General features: G+C 40.1%; 1 protein-coding gene across 1 annotated transcript in view; it reads left to right on the forward strand.

Moving 5' to 3' along the window:
- The first annotated feature begins 13,483 nt into the window (after positions 1 to 13,483).
- The window catches only part of GHR (growth hormone receptor), a 149,353-nt gene continuing 146,220 nt past the window's right edge, over positions 13,484 to 16,616 (forward strand). Inside the window, exon 1 of the mRNA XM_039234142.1 lies at positions 13,484 to 13,574. Within this exon, the coding sequence (XP_039090073.1) occupies positions 13,484 to 13,574 (91 nt within the window). The remainder of the gene's footprint in view (positions 13,575 to 16,616) is intronic.

Consider the following 16,616-nt stretch of genomic DNA (forward strand, 5'->3'; position numbering starts at 1 on the left):
CCCTCCTGCAAAGGTAGAGAGGAGATTGGCTGGGGAATCTGAGGGTCCTGAGGGTGAGGTCACTGAGGGGAGGCTGACGTGTGGAAGCTGAGTTCTGCCATCTTTCAAACAAGTGGGGCCTTTACTCAGCATACCTAGCCATTCAGGTGGGTCCTAGGCAGAATTTTAAACTGTGACCCTCTGTCCCTTTGTGAAATTCTCTTGTACCTATACCCGGCACCCTCAGGCTATATTCTGGCCACCCAAAGTTCAGCCCTGGGCCCATCTTCTAACCCAAAAATTACCCTGTGTTCTCTTTTACCCAAACTAACTTCTAAAGATCCACTGCTTCTGATTCTGTCTCTCTCTCTCTCTCTGACCCTCCCCTTCTCATGCTGCCCCCCACCTGTCTCAGAAATAAATAAAACATTTTTTAAAAATCCAGAAAACTATAGGTAGGTTATGATGTGGATATTCCTGGGTGGAGGGGAAAACTTCTAGTGCTTCTGGCCCACCTTATATCCACCAACACTCACCAGCAAAACCAACACAGACATCTGTCCACTCATCAAATCCTGCAAGACACTTTGGTAGTGGGGTAGAGTAATAAATAGCAGAAGTAGGGTCATTTTCTGCCCTAAAGAGTATTAGATAGCAGCACAGACCCTGAGAACTCATTTATTCCACAAATGGGTTCATCATCTTCTGACTGCGGCACTGTGTATAGCAGAGGTTAAAAGAAACAGTGTGGAGATACAGAAGAGTGAACACTTACGTTTCACGGAGAGTGTAGAAGCCTTCATGGAAGCATAAACAGGTTTGTGATTTGTCGGGCAGCAGCCTTGAAAGTAAAGGAAGATAGACCATGAGGAAGGCGCTTCAAGTGTACAAAAGGCAGGAAAGAGGCAGTGGGGCTAGGATTGGGAGAGGAAGAGCTACGTTTCATAGAGAATTCTGAGGTAGAATCACTCTCTTACAGCATTCAGTTACCTGTGAAAAAGGATGGGGTAACCCAGGTATCTAGTTCAGGTAGCTGCAGAACCTGAATCTCATCAATCAACATAGGGCATATGACGGATGAGGCTATTTGTTCATTAGGTAGGGATTGGGGGCAGGTGGGAAGTGCTGAATTCAGTTTGGACAGGAGTTATTTCAGAGTTATTTCAGATGCTTATGGGTGTTATTCCCTATGTCTGGGGAACCTGCTCTCTGGGTCTTTAGCATTTACATGAGGCTTGATATAAACTACCACCCTGGGGATTCCCTGTAGCTTTTCTTCCTCATTTGGAAATAAAGTTTTAATTGGTAACGTGATAACAAGAGGTTGGATGTAAAATAACTCATTTGAATCACTTTTCAGTTTGGAAGATGAATGTTGTATTACTGTTCTACAAGATATGAAATTGAAATGAGTCAAAGAGATTACAATGAAAATGCATTGAAGTGTTTGTTTCTTTGACTTCTTGGTAGGCGGACAGTCTCTGTGATTCAACAGTGAGTGGGTCAGGGTTTGGCTCAGACTGCTCATTCCAGTCATCATCCAATAGCCAAATGATATAGAAGAAAAATGGCCAGGTCATTAAATTTCCATTTCCTGAGTTATGCTGTGGTGGTCTCATGGGGTAATAAACATAAGGCTCCTGGGAATTGAATCTTTAATGCAAAGGACAAAAATAAGCTCTCTTGAGTCAAGATGTTAAATTTACAAGGACATGTTACAAAGATAGCCTGTACTTCCCCCTTCCAAACCACTTTTTCCTCCATAAAATACATGGTGCTTATCCTTATCTTCCCCCTACCCTATTCTGTTATAGACTTTGACCTTGGTTTTGATTTACCTTCCCATTGATGTATCATCTGTCCTTTCATTCCCTGGTTAGACCTAGGGTTAAGATGAGAGGCAAGGCCAGCAAACTGATTCAGACAGGTGCTCTCGTCTTTCCCACTTTCCCTGGGATCATCTCATGTCCAGATCTATGTGTTCAAAAATAAATTCCATCAAATGACCCAGAGATGATCAGACTCTAGGGGTCCAGTGTCTACTAGCCAAATTCAAGAGATGGGCCAGTATACCAGAATGCCAATTCATTCATTTATGCTCCATTTCAGCTATCAAGAAATTTCATTTCAGCTGGTTATTGTATTAGTTTTGCAGAAAGAGAAGAAACTCAGAAAGTAAGATAAGAATCAGAAGGTCATTTGGCAATTGTAGAGTTGGAATAGAGGGAACAGAATGACTTCAGGGGAAGCATCACCTAGCTCTGAGAGATTATTGTACCTGTTTGCATATTGGCACATTCTTTTTGGCTGATTAAAGCACTTTTGGCCAAGGATAGTTGGAGGAGACAAAGCCACAGATTATTTGGTATCTAAATTTTTTTTAGCATTTCTCATCCATCATTAATTGACTGGACTAGATTGCCTCTCAGGTTACAAGTTTCTATGCTCTGGTAAAAGGCCCTTATTCACTTGGACATGTTTCAATGGCAACTGGATAATTATCTTCCTGATTAATGTTTAGGAAGTCAACCTAGGACTCTATAATGGACTTTTAGAGACTGTGTTAGTTTCTATTGCTTCCATAACCAATCATCATAAATGTATTGGTTTATAACAATGCCCATTTATTACTTCATAATTCTGTAGGTCAGAAGTCTGGGCACAGATTCAACAAATTGAACTGAATTTTCTGCTTAGAGAATGCTGAAATGAAGATTCTTTTTAGAGCTCTGTTACCTTCTGGAGGCTCTGGGGATGAATTTGCTTCCACACTCCATAAGATTGCTAGCCCAATTCAATTCCTTGCCATTGTAGGACTGTCTTCCCTGTTCCCTTCATGGCTGTCAGCTAGGAGCCAGTTTTTGCTCCCAGTGTCTGCCTGCATTGCATTTCATGTTTTCTATGCCGTCCCTTCTAGCAACAGCACATCAAATCCCTCTCAAATTTCTCATCTCTCTGCCTTCCTCTTCTGCCACATCTCACTGATTACTTCTGCTTTTATAGGATAATTACATTGACTCACCTCAGTAATCTAGGATAATCTCCTTATTTTAAAATCAGTTGATTAGTAACCTTAATTACATCTGTAGAAGTCCTTCAGAGAAGTACCTAAATTAGCGTTTGATTGAAAAACCAGAGATGGTCATCTTGAGGGGACCTCATCAGTAGTACTTTGAAATAATGTTTCATCATTTCTTGAGTGATCTTCTCTATGGATGGCTGATTTCATCCATTACATGGATTCTTTTAATCTTGCCATTTCATTGAATAATATTTCTTTTCCTACCTTTATATTTAGTATTTCAACCCAGTTGGCATAGAAGATTCTCTATTGCAAAAATCACATTTATTGGTTGACTAGATGGGAAAGATTGATATTTTTTATTTTCTCCCTCCACTCAGCTGAGGGAAGGCTCCCTGGGGCACATGAGCTCCACTTTCACAAACTAAAAAATCATAGCACATTTGGTTTGTACTGAGTCAGTGATTCTTAGCCCTAGCTGCACTTTAGAATCACGTAACAAATGCTAAAGTATTAATACTCAGGCTCCACCACAGAGATGGTATTTTATATATGGTAAAGCCAGAGTTGTGTTTTTTTCTTTTAAGTTTTCCACATGGTTCTAATTTACAGTCAAGGCTGAGAACTATTGATATGCTCCAGGCATTCTGTTTTGAAGATAAGGAGGCTGAGGGTGAGAAATGATTTGCGGAAAGTCCCATAACTAGTGACAGATCTGGTGCTCTGTGCCAGTTCTCTGCCACAAGCAAAAGGTTTCTGATTTAACTGTATGTAGATTTCAGTAATTATATGCCAAATGGATGTTAGGAAGGACTGGAGCATCCTGCCTCTTGGTTAAGACATGTTAAGGACATTAAGAAACTATTAGATCTTGCGAAATGATTGTTTCAAGGTCCCTTCTCAGCAGGTTGTTCTGCTCATGAGCAATAAAAAGCACAGACACATTCTGCAGTAGCCAGGGAGCTGGTCACATGGACACCCACAATCTCTGTGTCCCTGAGCTGCATGCGCACTTCAACGTGGTAGCCACTTAGCTGAGCGTGACTATAGAACACTTGCAATCTGGCTTGTGCCAATTGTGAAGGGCTGCATGAAATACACACTAGATTCAAAGATTCCGTCTGAAAAATATCTCAGTGCTTTTTATATTTACTAGATGATGAAATGATACTATATTAGATATATTGGGTTAAATAAGATATCTTATGAAAATATAGAAAAATTAAAATTTTATATATTTCTTTTTTAATATGGTTACTAGGAAATTTAAAAAGTAGGCACTTGTGTCTCACATTCTATTTCTGTGACACCGCACTGTTCTAGAAGACATCTTCTATTGAAACTATTAACAATGAATGTTCCAAGTCCAAGCTGTTACACCTCCCATGATCTCGAAGAGTAAAGTGGTATATTATAAACTTCCTGGAGCTGAGACTTGACATTGATCTGCCCCGTGTCTGCCATCTATCTGGCAGCCAGTCAGTCTGGCCAAATAGACTCCTTTCTATTTATATACATAGGCTTAAAGGAGGTGGGGGGATGCCCCATGTCATGGCTCTTAAGTAATATACCCACAGTAGGCCAGGTGCTCTTGAAGACTCTAAGGACTAGAGATGAATATTATATCCCTTGAGCAATACTCCTAAAGAAAATGCTATGTCATCATTTATGAATTATTACTGCCCTTGACAGGCCTGGAGCACTGAAAATACTGTGGTCTGACCCTGTCCATAATTCGAACCTAAACTTTACTCTTCCTCTTTATCTTGCTCTCTGTAGTTTTCCTGTCTCTCTGGTACTCTGCTCATGTGCTTAGTTGGCCTGGTTTCACATTGACAGTGAAACATGGGAAGGTAAAGACAGGCCTTAGAGACATGGAGCATGGTTCTGTCTGGAGGGGGGAGGGATTCACATAACCTCTCAAAGGTCCTCTAAACTTTTATATCCTCAATGTTAAAATGAGGCTGTCTTCCGTAGAGTCTTTGTAAAAGTTGAAAGAAATAATAAGGCACCTGGCATACTTATTCATTGGGCAGATCTGGGGTGGGGCGGGGTGGGGGGGCATCTGCCCTGTGTCAGGCCCAAGGCTAGTTGTTGAGGATACAACGTGTGTGTGAGGCACACCTCCTGTCCCCAGTCACTCGTAGCTAAAAGAAGAGGAGGAGGAGGAGCCTGGCAGCATCAGGACAAGAGTAGTCCTCAAAGAATGGCAGCTTTCATTACATCGCACAGCCTAGGTGAGTGAAATAATAAGGCACCTGTCAAATCACAGGTGGTGTGCCCACAAGGAAACTGAGGCCTACAATGATTAAATGAGTGCCCGAGTTACCAAGTCAGGCAGCACTGGCTGGCACTGAGGCTTGGGATTGCTGACACCTTCTCTAGAAATGCTTTTTCCAGAAGATCATATTGCCTCACTCTTGGTTTCTCAACTTGTTTACCTTAAAAGAACAAGTTCACTTTGGACTTGATGAAAAGAAAGGAAAGTTTCTCCCAGTGTTTGCTCTATAAGTTTTCTGGGTCTGTTAGTAACTCCTTTTAGTGCACTGTGAGTTACTGTGCTAATCATTGTCACATTATAATCTCATCAAGACAATGTTTTTGCCTGAAGACTTCATTCAATGAGATCATGTCTTCAACAGCCTATTTTATATTGAATTAGGTAAAACAAAGTCAATTTCCATCTGAGAGTTTGAAAGAAATTCCAACATCTTCAACTTTGTTTAAAGTATATTTTCCATGTTCTATATGATGTATCACAGTAATAAAAAAAAATAATTTAAAAAAGAGCCACTTGTGAAAAGAGAGAGACACAGAAGAAATCCAGTAAGAGGCTTGCTTTTTCAAATTCTGTTTTGGAAAAAAAATGACTTTGTAGGTGCAGTGATGTAAAGTATGATATAAAAAGGATCACATTGTTCAAATAAGCACCTATGCAATCGATTTTCTCTTCCATGTGAGAGTCACACCCCCATTGTGAATCAGTGGATGCACCAAGTGAATCGAACTGGGTGAGTTTGGCCACACTTAGTTTGGCACTAAGTATTTAGTTCTGAAAAGGCCTGTATTTTTTCACTTCTCCAGAAAGAGGTGAAGACCAAAATTCCTATAACCCAGCTGCCTTTTGTATTCACACAGAGAGAGTCCTAACTTCAAGCTAAGCCTCTTATCATTGGAATTCATCTCCCCAATTCTCAGCTCTAGAAATCCATGATTCACAAGACAAATGATCTGGACCCAGTAACAACAACATGGGCTTTTACAGCAGCTGAGAAAGTGATTATAGATAAAATCAGCCTCTAGGTTATTTCCCACAATTGGGCATCCATGTCAAAGGGGCACAACTGCCTGTACACCCAAGCAAAACTGAGCAGCATTCCTGCTTTACCCAAAGAGATGCACACATTACATTATAATGGGTCTTCATTTTCCTTGGACCCTTATGTGATGTAAGTGCTTGATTGAAGAAAGGAGTCCTACATGTTGTGGCTACCCAAGGACATCTTTACTGAGTGCTTTACCAGCTACCTAGGCTTCTGTTTCATGATATATAAATGAGGACCCCACCCTCAATCCACCCCATGGGAGCATTATAAAACATAGTTTATTTATTACTAGTATCAGAAAGAATCTAATAAATAACCTATTTATTGGATACATGCAAAGGGCATGCTAAATGCTTTAAATGGAACATCTCATTAATCTCCTCCTGATTTTCCTATGAAAAAGGTAATAAGATTATCATCCTTATATTAGACACAAGTAAACAGGTTTGGTAAAGATAGGATTTGAACCTAGCTCTCTCTGACTCCAGAACACATGCACTTAACCCCAAGCCCACCGTCTCTGTAAATGACGGTCAAAGATGACATTTATGGTAGAGGCTGATGTTAATTTCTAGAGACTTGTGAAAGTATCTGTCATTGATTATTAACTAAATGTGATCAGCAAACAGTGAAACAGATGGCATCAAATGAAATCAAGTGTCCAGGGTTCAGTCAGTAGTCCTGTCTCTTACATCTTATATCAATGTCAGCAGATTGTTTAATCTTTGTACCTGTTACCTGCATGGAGCCTAGATAACATCATTCACTTCCTGAGCTGGTGGTGTGCTGGGTCCAGTTTGTACTAGTTTGTGAATCCATGTTCAGTGACTTCTGGGAACCCAGATTCAATGACTTGGTAGCTTAAAATCAGCCTTGGTAGAGGGATTTACACCAAAGAAACTAGTAAGTGCTACCAGTCATGGTCCTTCTCTCTCTCTCTCTCTCTCTCTCTCTCTCTCTCTTTAAATTTTGGAGAGACAGCTGTTACACATTTATCAGTGCACCACTGTCTATGACTTAAAGAGACAGAGTATGAACTGTCACCCTTCTAAAGGTAAACAAAGGCACACTGAGTACCCTAAAAAAAACCTACAAAAATAACCATGCCTAATTCTTCAGTGAATCTTCTGTCCCCATCATTCCACATTTGGGGGCGACCTCTTAAAATATAACCATAAGGATTTTATATGTCATTAGAAATATAATTTTTTAAAAATATTTTTTAATTTATTTTTGAGAGAGATAGAGACAGCATGAGCAGGGGAGGGTCAGAGAGAGAGGGAGACACAGAATCTGAAGCAGGCTCCAGGCTCTGAACTAGCTGTCAGCACAGAGCCTGATGCAGGGCTTGAACCCACGAACCGTGAGATCATGACCTGAGCTGAAGTCAGACGCTCAACCGACCGAGCCACCCAGGCACCCCTAGAAATATAATTTTTTATTGTTGTTTCTGTTACAAAAGCATATATGCCCACTGTAACAGTTTAATGTTTCTGAATGCAAGTACAACATACAAACTATAAAATGTGTGTATTAATGTTGTCAAAGAGAAACATAAAATATAATGAAAGCCACTTGCATGATTTTAAATTTTCTACTGGTCACGTTTAAAAACTAAAAAGAAACTGGGAATATTAATTTTCAATAATATGTTTTATTTAACCAAGCAATACAAAATATGAGTTTAACATATAGTGAACATAGACCTAGTTGAAATATTTTGCATCCCCTTTTCTGTACCAAGCCTTAAATCCATGTATATTTTACCCTTACAGCACATCTTAATCTGAATGCTAACATTTCATCAGAAATACTTGATCTGTATTTAGATTTCATAAAATCTACAGCTGAAACACTAGATTCACATCTCAACCTATTCCAAATATTCTTAATTAAATGCTTAATTAAGCTATTTACTTGGAATTATGTAAAAATTTTGCATACTTAATTCCTCAGTTGCATTAACCCTGTTTCCAGTGCTTTGTGGCCACTGAATTGGTAACTGAATTGGTTAATGCAGGTACATATGATCTACGCTTTGAATAGCTTATAAATAAGGAGGCTTATTATATATAATATTCCCAAAAGCCCTTTTCCCTCATACATTACACATTTAAAATAATGTCCTATCCTGTATTCCCCACTGGATCCTGAGAAGACAGAAATCTCAGCAAAACTAGAAAAATCAGTAATGACTGTGAACTTTTTCTTTCTCACTAATGGGAAAGAAATAACATGACCTCGGGCATTTTGGGTCTGAAGGATTTTCAAATGACCACCACCATAAAAAGTGGGTAATAACATGAACAAGTGCAAACTATTCAAATAAGTGCCCTGTGCTAATTAGAATGGGTCATTTCAAACACCCTTTTGGATTAGCCTCTTTTTCAGTGTTGAGTTCTCAGTACAACTTCACCAGGAAATCAACTTGATTCAGTTTTGCAATATTTCATTACTAATCAACACCTGCATCAAAAAGTACACATTTATTAGGTTATCTAACTAGAGTCTTGATTTTGCAATATAAACACTTCTGCTTTTGTAGGGATTTTTTAATCAGCTCTTACTTTTTTGGTATCAGAATAGCTAGTTCAATAAAATGAAAATTTGGGGATATATTATTTCTATCAATTTAGTTGCCACTCTGGTATTTTGCCTTAACAGCACTACAGGCTCCTTAATCTTTCATACTGTTCCTCCTATATATTAATATGCTAGCATCGTTCTCCCGGGGATGCTGTTGACCTCTTTCCTTTTAAATACTTGATACAAATCAGAGGGTGTAGGTGGCTGTGGGTGGTGGTTCATTTTGTCCCTGCCACATTACAAACCAGATATGAACACATGTTCCCCTGTATGGCTTAATATACTTTTTAAGATTGCTTTTAATAAACTTGATGTGGGGTTCTTCATGATATAATCTAGTCTTCTTCACAGTAAATTCATCTGGTACTCGTCCTCTCTATGTAAATATCTCCGGAATCCAGTAATGACTTCACTCTCTCTCCCAGTCTTCGGTCTCCTACCTTCATCTTCCCACCAGACGTTTCGAACATTTCCACAAGTCTATTACTGTTAAATCACTTTAATACCAAGCATCCCAAGACAGTCATGTCTCATTTCTGAAAACATTTCTAAATAACCTTCTCATTTCTAAACAACTCAGTTCCAAGTCCTGGTTTCTGTCATTAGCGCCATCTTTCACCCACACATATACTCAGTCATTTAGAATAGACATGTTTTCTTTATCATCTCCTATATCCAGTCATCACCAAATCTTGTCAGTATTTCTCAGTGATACTTATTGAGGAAAATACGAGGGACAGATTTATCCTAAGAAAAATCCACTTTGCATATGCTTTACCTATCCCAAAATTTCCAGTGACTTTCTGATTAATATGGGTTGAAATGCTATTTCAGTCTAGTCCTCCTTTATCGCTTCTCGGCCTTTTGACTAAGATCAAGTGCAGTCTAGTCCTCCTTTGCCAATCCAGTTTTAGTCTCCTTTATTTATAGTTTCGAACCTTTTTCTCTATCTCACCAGCTCACTCCAACTGCTACCCTGAACTAATCAGATGCAGAGATGTACCCAGGACATTTGTACCACCTGAGCTCTTACCCATAATGCATGTTCACACCATATCCCCACTATTCCTTATCTAGCGCAATCTTCTCTGTCATTCAGTTCTAACTTTAAGGCCCTCAGTGTAGTCACTGATTATTTCCCCACTCTGATCTTTCTCTCATTTTTAGGGGCTCTTCCTCTTTTTGCAGTTTCATTTGCCTATCTTGTCTAATTCTTGGAGTAGAGAACCATGATTGCTTTTACAGTCTCCTTTGTTGCCTGCATAATTCTAGAACTAAGAATTCAACAAACACTTGTTCATTTTAAAATCAAAAGAATTGAAGCCATTCCTTTCTTGGCCTGGAGTTGGTTATAACATACTGGAAAAAGAAATACCATGTTTAATCTCCATCTCTTCTCATGTATTTATGTACTGTTTTATAGCCAAGGAATGAAAGTCAGTATATCACAGGCCCAACTGTAGTTTGGAGGTCTCCTCTGCTGGGCAGTTTACAGAATGAAAACTCACCCCAGCTGGATCACGCTGCTTCTCAGCTGGCTCTCCCTTGTGGAAGTGGGGGGTGGGGGGATGGGCAGGCAAAATGCCTCAGGCTTTGAAAGTGGAAATGGTGTGAGTTCCATTATGCAAGAATAGAAGCTTGTCTCCCCCACCCAACCACTGCCCCACCCCAAATGAAAATCTTGCCATGAGGCTATAGCCAAAGAATGCATAAATATCAGTAGAAATTTACAGAGGTATTTTCCCTAGAAAAATATTACAAATTTACATTGCAATAATAAGAACCCAGTAGGCTGAGGTACAATTTGATAGATTCCTCTGGAGCACCTGCCTTCATATAGAGACTTATATTGGGGAAGGGGAATAATGGGACTTTCTCCTTCTCACACTGGCATGTCACTGACTGACTACATTAAAATTTCAGACTTTACGTATTGGCACTCTGTCCTCTCCTAGACATTTTTCTCTCAGCTAAAACCTAATGAAGAAGGCTCCTCTCATCTAGAAGCTGCCACATGGAGTTCTGCAAAACTGAAGGGAGCAGCCTCTAGTCAAGTTGAACACAATGTCCATGAGCCCAGCCATGGGCTGGCTCTGGGGACCACTCACTAGGGGGACTGCTTTCAGAGTCAGCCTCACTGAGCCAGCAGCAGTGGAAGGAGAGTTTCGGTCTTTGGATGAAGCAGGTAGCTCTTCCTGAATCCAGCCACACCTCTTCATCTTCTGCTCCGCTCCCTAGTTGGAGGGAGCCCTGGGGCCCTATGCAATGCTCTCGGTGCAATGACCTGTTCTCTTCTCCTAGGAGGAAGCTAGCAGTTTTGAATACCTCCTTTTCTGTAGAGGTGTGCAAACAGATGTCTGGTTGATTTTGCTCTAAGGATTCTGATTTGTTTGTTTCTTTATGAGATAGAACGCGTTCTATGGAGATATGTTGTGATCATTTGGAAGAGGTGAAGTTCATTTGCAGGCCCCAGCTTTCAAAAGTTTCGGGATGAGAGGGAGTCAACTACAATTCATCTGAAGCAAAATTCACTTGTTTCTGGCATCTGCCAACTGTCTTCGAAATATTTGAAGATGTGACTTCCATATTAGAGAAAGCAGCCTCCTGAGAAAGGCAAACCTATTCATATCTTTATCCATTTGGGAAGCAAAAAACATTGCCTAGTATCGGAATTCTCTGTTACAACCTGGTATCAAGAAAGCAAGTGCCAGAGGAGGTATCTGTACCTGACACTAAGTGCGTTGGGGGATTGCTAGGAAAACTAACCCTGTACAGAGCCCAGTTCCTCAATGCTTTTCCTATGTAAGAAAAAGAAAAAAAGAAAACAACAACAACAACAAAAAAACCCTGTAAAAATAAATTTTAAAAGGAAATATCCAGTTAACAAAAGGATGGCACTTTCGGCCTTTAACATATTTATTTTTAGCCTTTTTACATATTTCTGCAGAAGACTTCCAGCTAGGATCACATAGCCTATTCACCTAGAAGTAAAGGACCTAAATAAAGAGAACTGCTCAGTGGTTCACATTTGCAAAGCAGATGAGGATGATGCAAAGGCCATTAGCCCAGAGCCTTCCAGGTTAGGAACCTAAAACATGGATGCTGCAATACTGCAACTCCTATTTGTGTGCAGTCTTGTAATTGACATGTGCAGTGTCACTCAGTTCTGTCAGTGACTCCTCAAGGCAGTGTTTGAGGGCGTTCTTTATGCCATCGGCAAATATAGGGGTATTCAGATGCAGGAAGATGTCCAGTTTATGTAGAGATGTGTTTTCTTAGAACTTTTTAAGAACAAGAAATCATGTGGAACAACCACAAAAAAAATTATGGGCCATCCACTATCTAGAAATGGAAGTATGAAATAACACTTTATACCTATTCAGAATTACACAGCCATCATTGGGAACCACACCTTTCCATTACCCATGAGAACAAATGTTCTCGTTCATCATTTCAACCTGATTAGGGGTAATGGGAACGGCTATTTCATTATTGTCAAGAATGTACAATAGAGAAAATGAGGCCAGTAGAGGCCCTGGTGGTGCTCCCAGTGTGATGATCAGGTAAGCCTGAGTGATGTGAAGTCATGAAATTGTATGAAAATATTGCAGCGAGGCTTTAAGCAGTTGGCACTAGTTGTCAGATGTAGCAACAGCTCTCCACAGGACAGTGTTCTGAGTTCATTTTCAGCCAGCCCAAACGTGTCTCTTCAGAGATCCTAGAAATGGACACCTGGTTTATTTATTCCAAAGAAGCTTATTTCCTCCAGGTAAAGGTATGGGCTGGCTAAGGCATGACCTGCTCCCCTATTCATCAAACTGAAGGGATCAAGGTGTGGCCACACTGCGGATTTCAGATAGCAAGGCCCCTAACTGACCTTTCTTTGAGTCAGGGGGTGTTCACATTCCTGGGCCTTTCAGAGACTGCATTCCTCCTAAAGCAGAAAACACCCAGGACAGGCAGGGTATCCTAGGCAGGCCACCTAGGAAGCACACGTTTTGTTTTCTTTCGCTTCTCATCTTCTTCCTGCTCCCTTCCAGCGACACCTCCTCATGGTGGCTCATCAGCACAGGCTTCTAAGTATTAGTTGAGCTCTTTTATTCACTGGGAAACACTGGAGGAGTTTTACTATTATAAGTGGTTTGTGGTGTTTTTCCTCTTATGGCCTGTCCAGCTCAAGGCCCTATGCTTGGTGATACTGCTGACAAGTTTTTCTATTTCCAGATCAAATTAATGTGAAAGCACACTGGTCCTATTATGGAAGCAGTTTGGGGAGGGGGGCGGTCCTTTGTTGTAAGGTGTTTCTAGGGCTGTTGGCCAGGATGGGAAGCTCTCTAGTGTCCGCGTTATTTCCTGAGACAAGCACCCATGGGAAATAGAATTTGTTACAAACCTACTGTTTGCCCTCATGAAAAGTATAATAATATGCAACTCTGGGGCAATGAAAGATTTACTAAGATTCCTTCTGGAACTGACATGCATGTCAACTCATTCATAGTTTAGCCAGTTTTTAAACAGTATGTAATGATAATGGTCTGCTTTGAGTTGACTTTATCTTGCTCGTTTTTGTATGATTGCAGGTCCTACAGGTATGGATCTCTGGCAGCTGCTGTTGACCTTGGCAGTGGCAAGCTCAAGTAGTGCTTTTTCTGGGAGTGAAGGTGAGTTCTACTTTCCCATTCCCACCCCCGGTGTTTTGAAGTAACACTGAACTTTGTTAAATATAAGTTCTTTGGATGCTTTTAGTAGAAGAGGTTAAGTTGTAAGTAACAGCAAATAGGAAACTGGTCTTAGCTTTAAAATCGTAAACTGGGAAGACTTTTCTGTGGATGTTTTAGGAGGAATACAGTTTTGGCATCTGATGTTTTCACATCAAACCATGCTGAGGGCATTTATATTGAAGGCAAGCCAAGTCTCTTGGTCCTGAGAGAGATATTGAAATTGCACTGGAGGGTTGGTTATTAACCTACTGATCACTCTGCTCATCCATGACTAAGGATATCATCACCTATTTCCAGAGCTCAGAATTAAGGTCTCTGGATCATATTCCCTGAGAGCAGAAATTGCAGGTTTCAAATAAATTTCACCTCTCACACTCTGGGTGGTTACCATTTGGCAAAGTTTGAAGGAGGACACAACTGAAAAGAGTTGAATAGCATACTCAGAACTCATGATTTCCTTGGCCATCGCTATAAGTCTTCTTCCTTTTTTACACCCTCTTCCTAGTGAAGTCTCAGTACATTCAAATGTATGTCTCATAGCAGAAATAACTGGAGCAAAAAAGAATAATGAAAGGGAATGAGAAGAAGGATGTTTCTGTCCAGAAAGTAAACTCTGCTTATAAAGGGATAGGAGACTTTTTAAAAGATTGTCTTGAGTGCGTGATTGTTTTTTCCTTGCTTGGGCATCAGCATAAGAAATAAACAATCTATTTCTCCTGTGCTATTACACTGCATTCAGTTGTTGCTTTAAGAGTAGCTGACTCCCCTACTCACTGGGCAACTCATGCTGGAAAACACAGTTTAACAACAGAGGTAGTGCCTTCAGATGTCCTCCCTGACCTTTGAGCCAAAAATAAATCCGTAGTAGTGAGCTGCTGAGGGCCACCAGAGTGAAAAAACAAACAAACAAAACAAAAAACAACAACAAAAAAAAACCAAGAAGGGTAAAATATGTTATTTTATCTTTTAAAGCAATTTTCAAATATTTATAGAAAAGAAGTCATAATTGTTTGAAATATTTTTGGGTCTCTCTGGTGTTATAATGTCAACATTCTGCAAGTCAAACATGGAGAGAATTGCAGGCTCCGTGTCAGCAGCTTTTCCCATGGCTGGTTTTAGACCCTGGTTCTGAGCCAAAGAATTACAGCTGAGATCCTCTGCTGTTCCAAAGTCATGGTAGTTTAATCTCTACTTTCTTCATTAAGGTGGCTTTCACTCCACTGGGCAAGGCTTGAGGAATTAAAAAAAAAACAAAAAACCTGTGAAATGAAAAGTATGGCAAAGGAAATCTTTAAAGAAAATTAAAAATGTAGCCCCAGCTGAAAGACTAGAGCTCAAGTTACGTGTTAGACCTAGAGAGGTGACGAAGAGCATCTATTTCAGCTGCTTTGACATTTTAGCTTTGACATAAACCTTTCACTTCCTAAGAAGAGTGGAAAAAACACTGCCATTAGCTGGTTTTATGTTTGCTTATTGTTTTGCTTTTTGGTAGTTTTTTATTGGCTCTGTTTGTGTGGGGGCAATAGAGATAAGAACATTCATTGGCTTTATAGTAAACAAATCATGTAGCCTACCAGTACTTACACATAATAAGTAATTTAGCGAAGGAAATAATTTCTTTTTCTTTTTTTTTTTTTTTAATTTACTGGGCTAACCAAAAATCTTTTGGAATATGGGGCTACTTCAAAGTTCTACCTTAAAATGGCCCAGGGATTGTTGTGGATGAGTATGATGTTTACATAAGAAGGTGTAGATGAACACGTTTGAACATGAGCATGCACGCACATGAGTGTGTTTACCAGTTCTGGCTGTCTATCTGATGAGTTCTGCCAGAGTGGTCACGTGACATGACATGGCTTGAATCTCAGATGACATTCAGGGGCCATGTGGCCCTTCTTCTGCCAGGTCCAGATTGTAGCCAAATTATTTTTATGTTCTCCCCCATTATATAAGGCAGACTAAAAATACAGGTAAGAATTTTTAAAAAAGGGGAAAAAAACCCCTGCCACCACTGCAGTTTCACCATGAAATCATTCGAGTTCCGTTTGGCCAGGGAAAGATGTGATACAGCTGGGGAAGGGATGCGGCAAGTGTTACTTGGAGAAAAGTTGCCCAGGAGCTGGTAAAAGATGACACATCTGTGTGCCTAGGGAAGGTTGGCACTTGAAGCCTGGAGCAAGGTTTTTCTTGCTTGGGCAGATGAGCAGTTAGAAATATACCGGCCCTGAGAGGATTTTTCATTAAGTCTAATTGCCCTATGGGAAATTTAATGAGAGCTAAACACGGAACAGTGCACCATTGTATTAGCTCCGATGTTGTAATAGGTGTCCTCTCTTTGTCTTTTATCCTTAACATTAGTCTCTACATCTGCTCCTCATGACCAGTTACACACACTCAGGGAGAATTTCTTACTCCAAAATCAGGAATGACTAGAAGTGCCTTATTTTCAGAGGGGTTTCACACGTTAAACTGTCAACTGGCTGCATCAAAACTGTTGCTCCTGGGATGATGATTTTTAATGAGAAATGTACATAAAGATTTTGAAATATTCTTCAAAGGATTGCCTGTTATAAATTAGGTCACATCTCTGCTATGTCAGTCAGTCTACAACTGAGCATCCTCTTTGACCTCAGCAGCCAAACATGGGAGCATATTAGCCGCTGCCCTGAAGGAACTGCTAGAAATTAATGAGAAACAGTGTAGCTTTAAGGTCTAAATTGTGCAATGAATACATATGGTCAAGATGCTCTGAAAAAGAGTCAATCAAGGTGGACTGGAATAGTTACTTCAAGTTCAATGCACAGATATTTTTTTTTAGAGCTTTCTGTTTTCAAAGATTCAACTTAGGGCTACAGGGAATATAGTGATTCTTCTGTCAAGGAAGTTATCATGAGTTAAGTGATCAGGAATCTGCACAAAGAATTGCCATGTGAGACAATGTCTATTAACAACTGAAATAGTGGCCCAAACTATACTCCTTAG

The sequence above is a fragment of the Hyaena hyaena genome, unplaced genomic scaffold, assembly GCF_003009895.1.
Source record: "Hyaena hyaena isolate Hyena2069 unplaced genomic scaffold, ASM300989v1 scaffold_83, whole genome shotgun sequence".
NCBI classification, from domain to species: domain Eukaryota; kingdom Metazoa; phylum Chordata; class Mammalia; order Carnivora; family Hyaenidae; genus Hyaena; species Hyaena hyaena.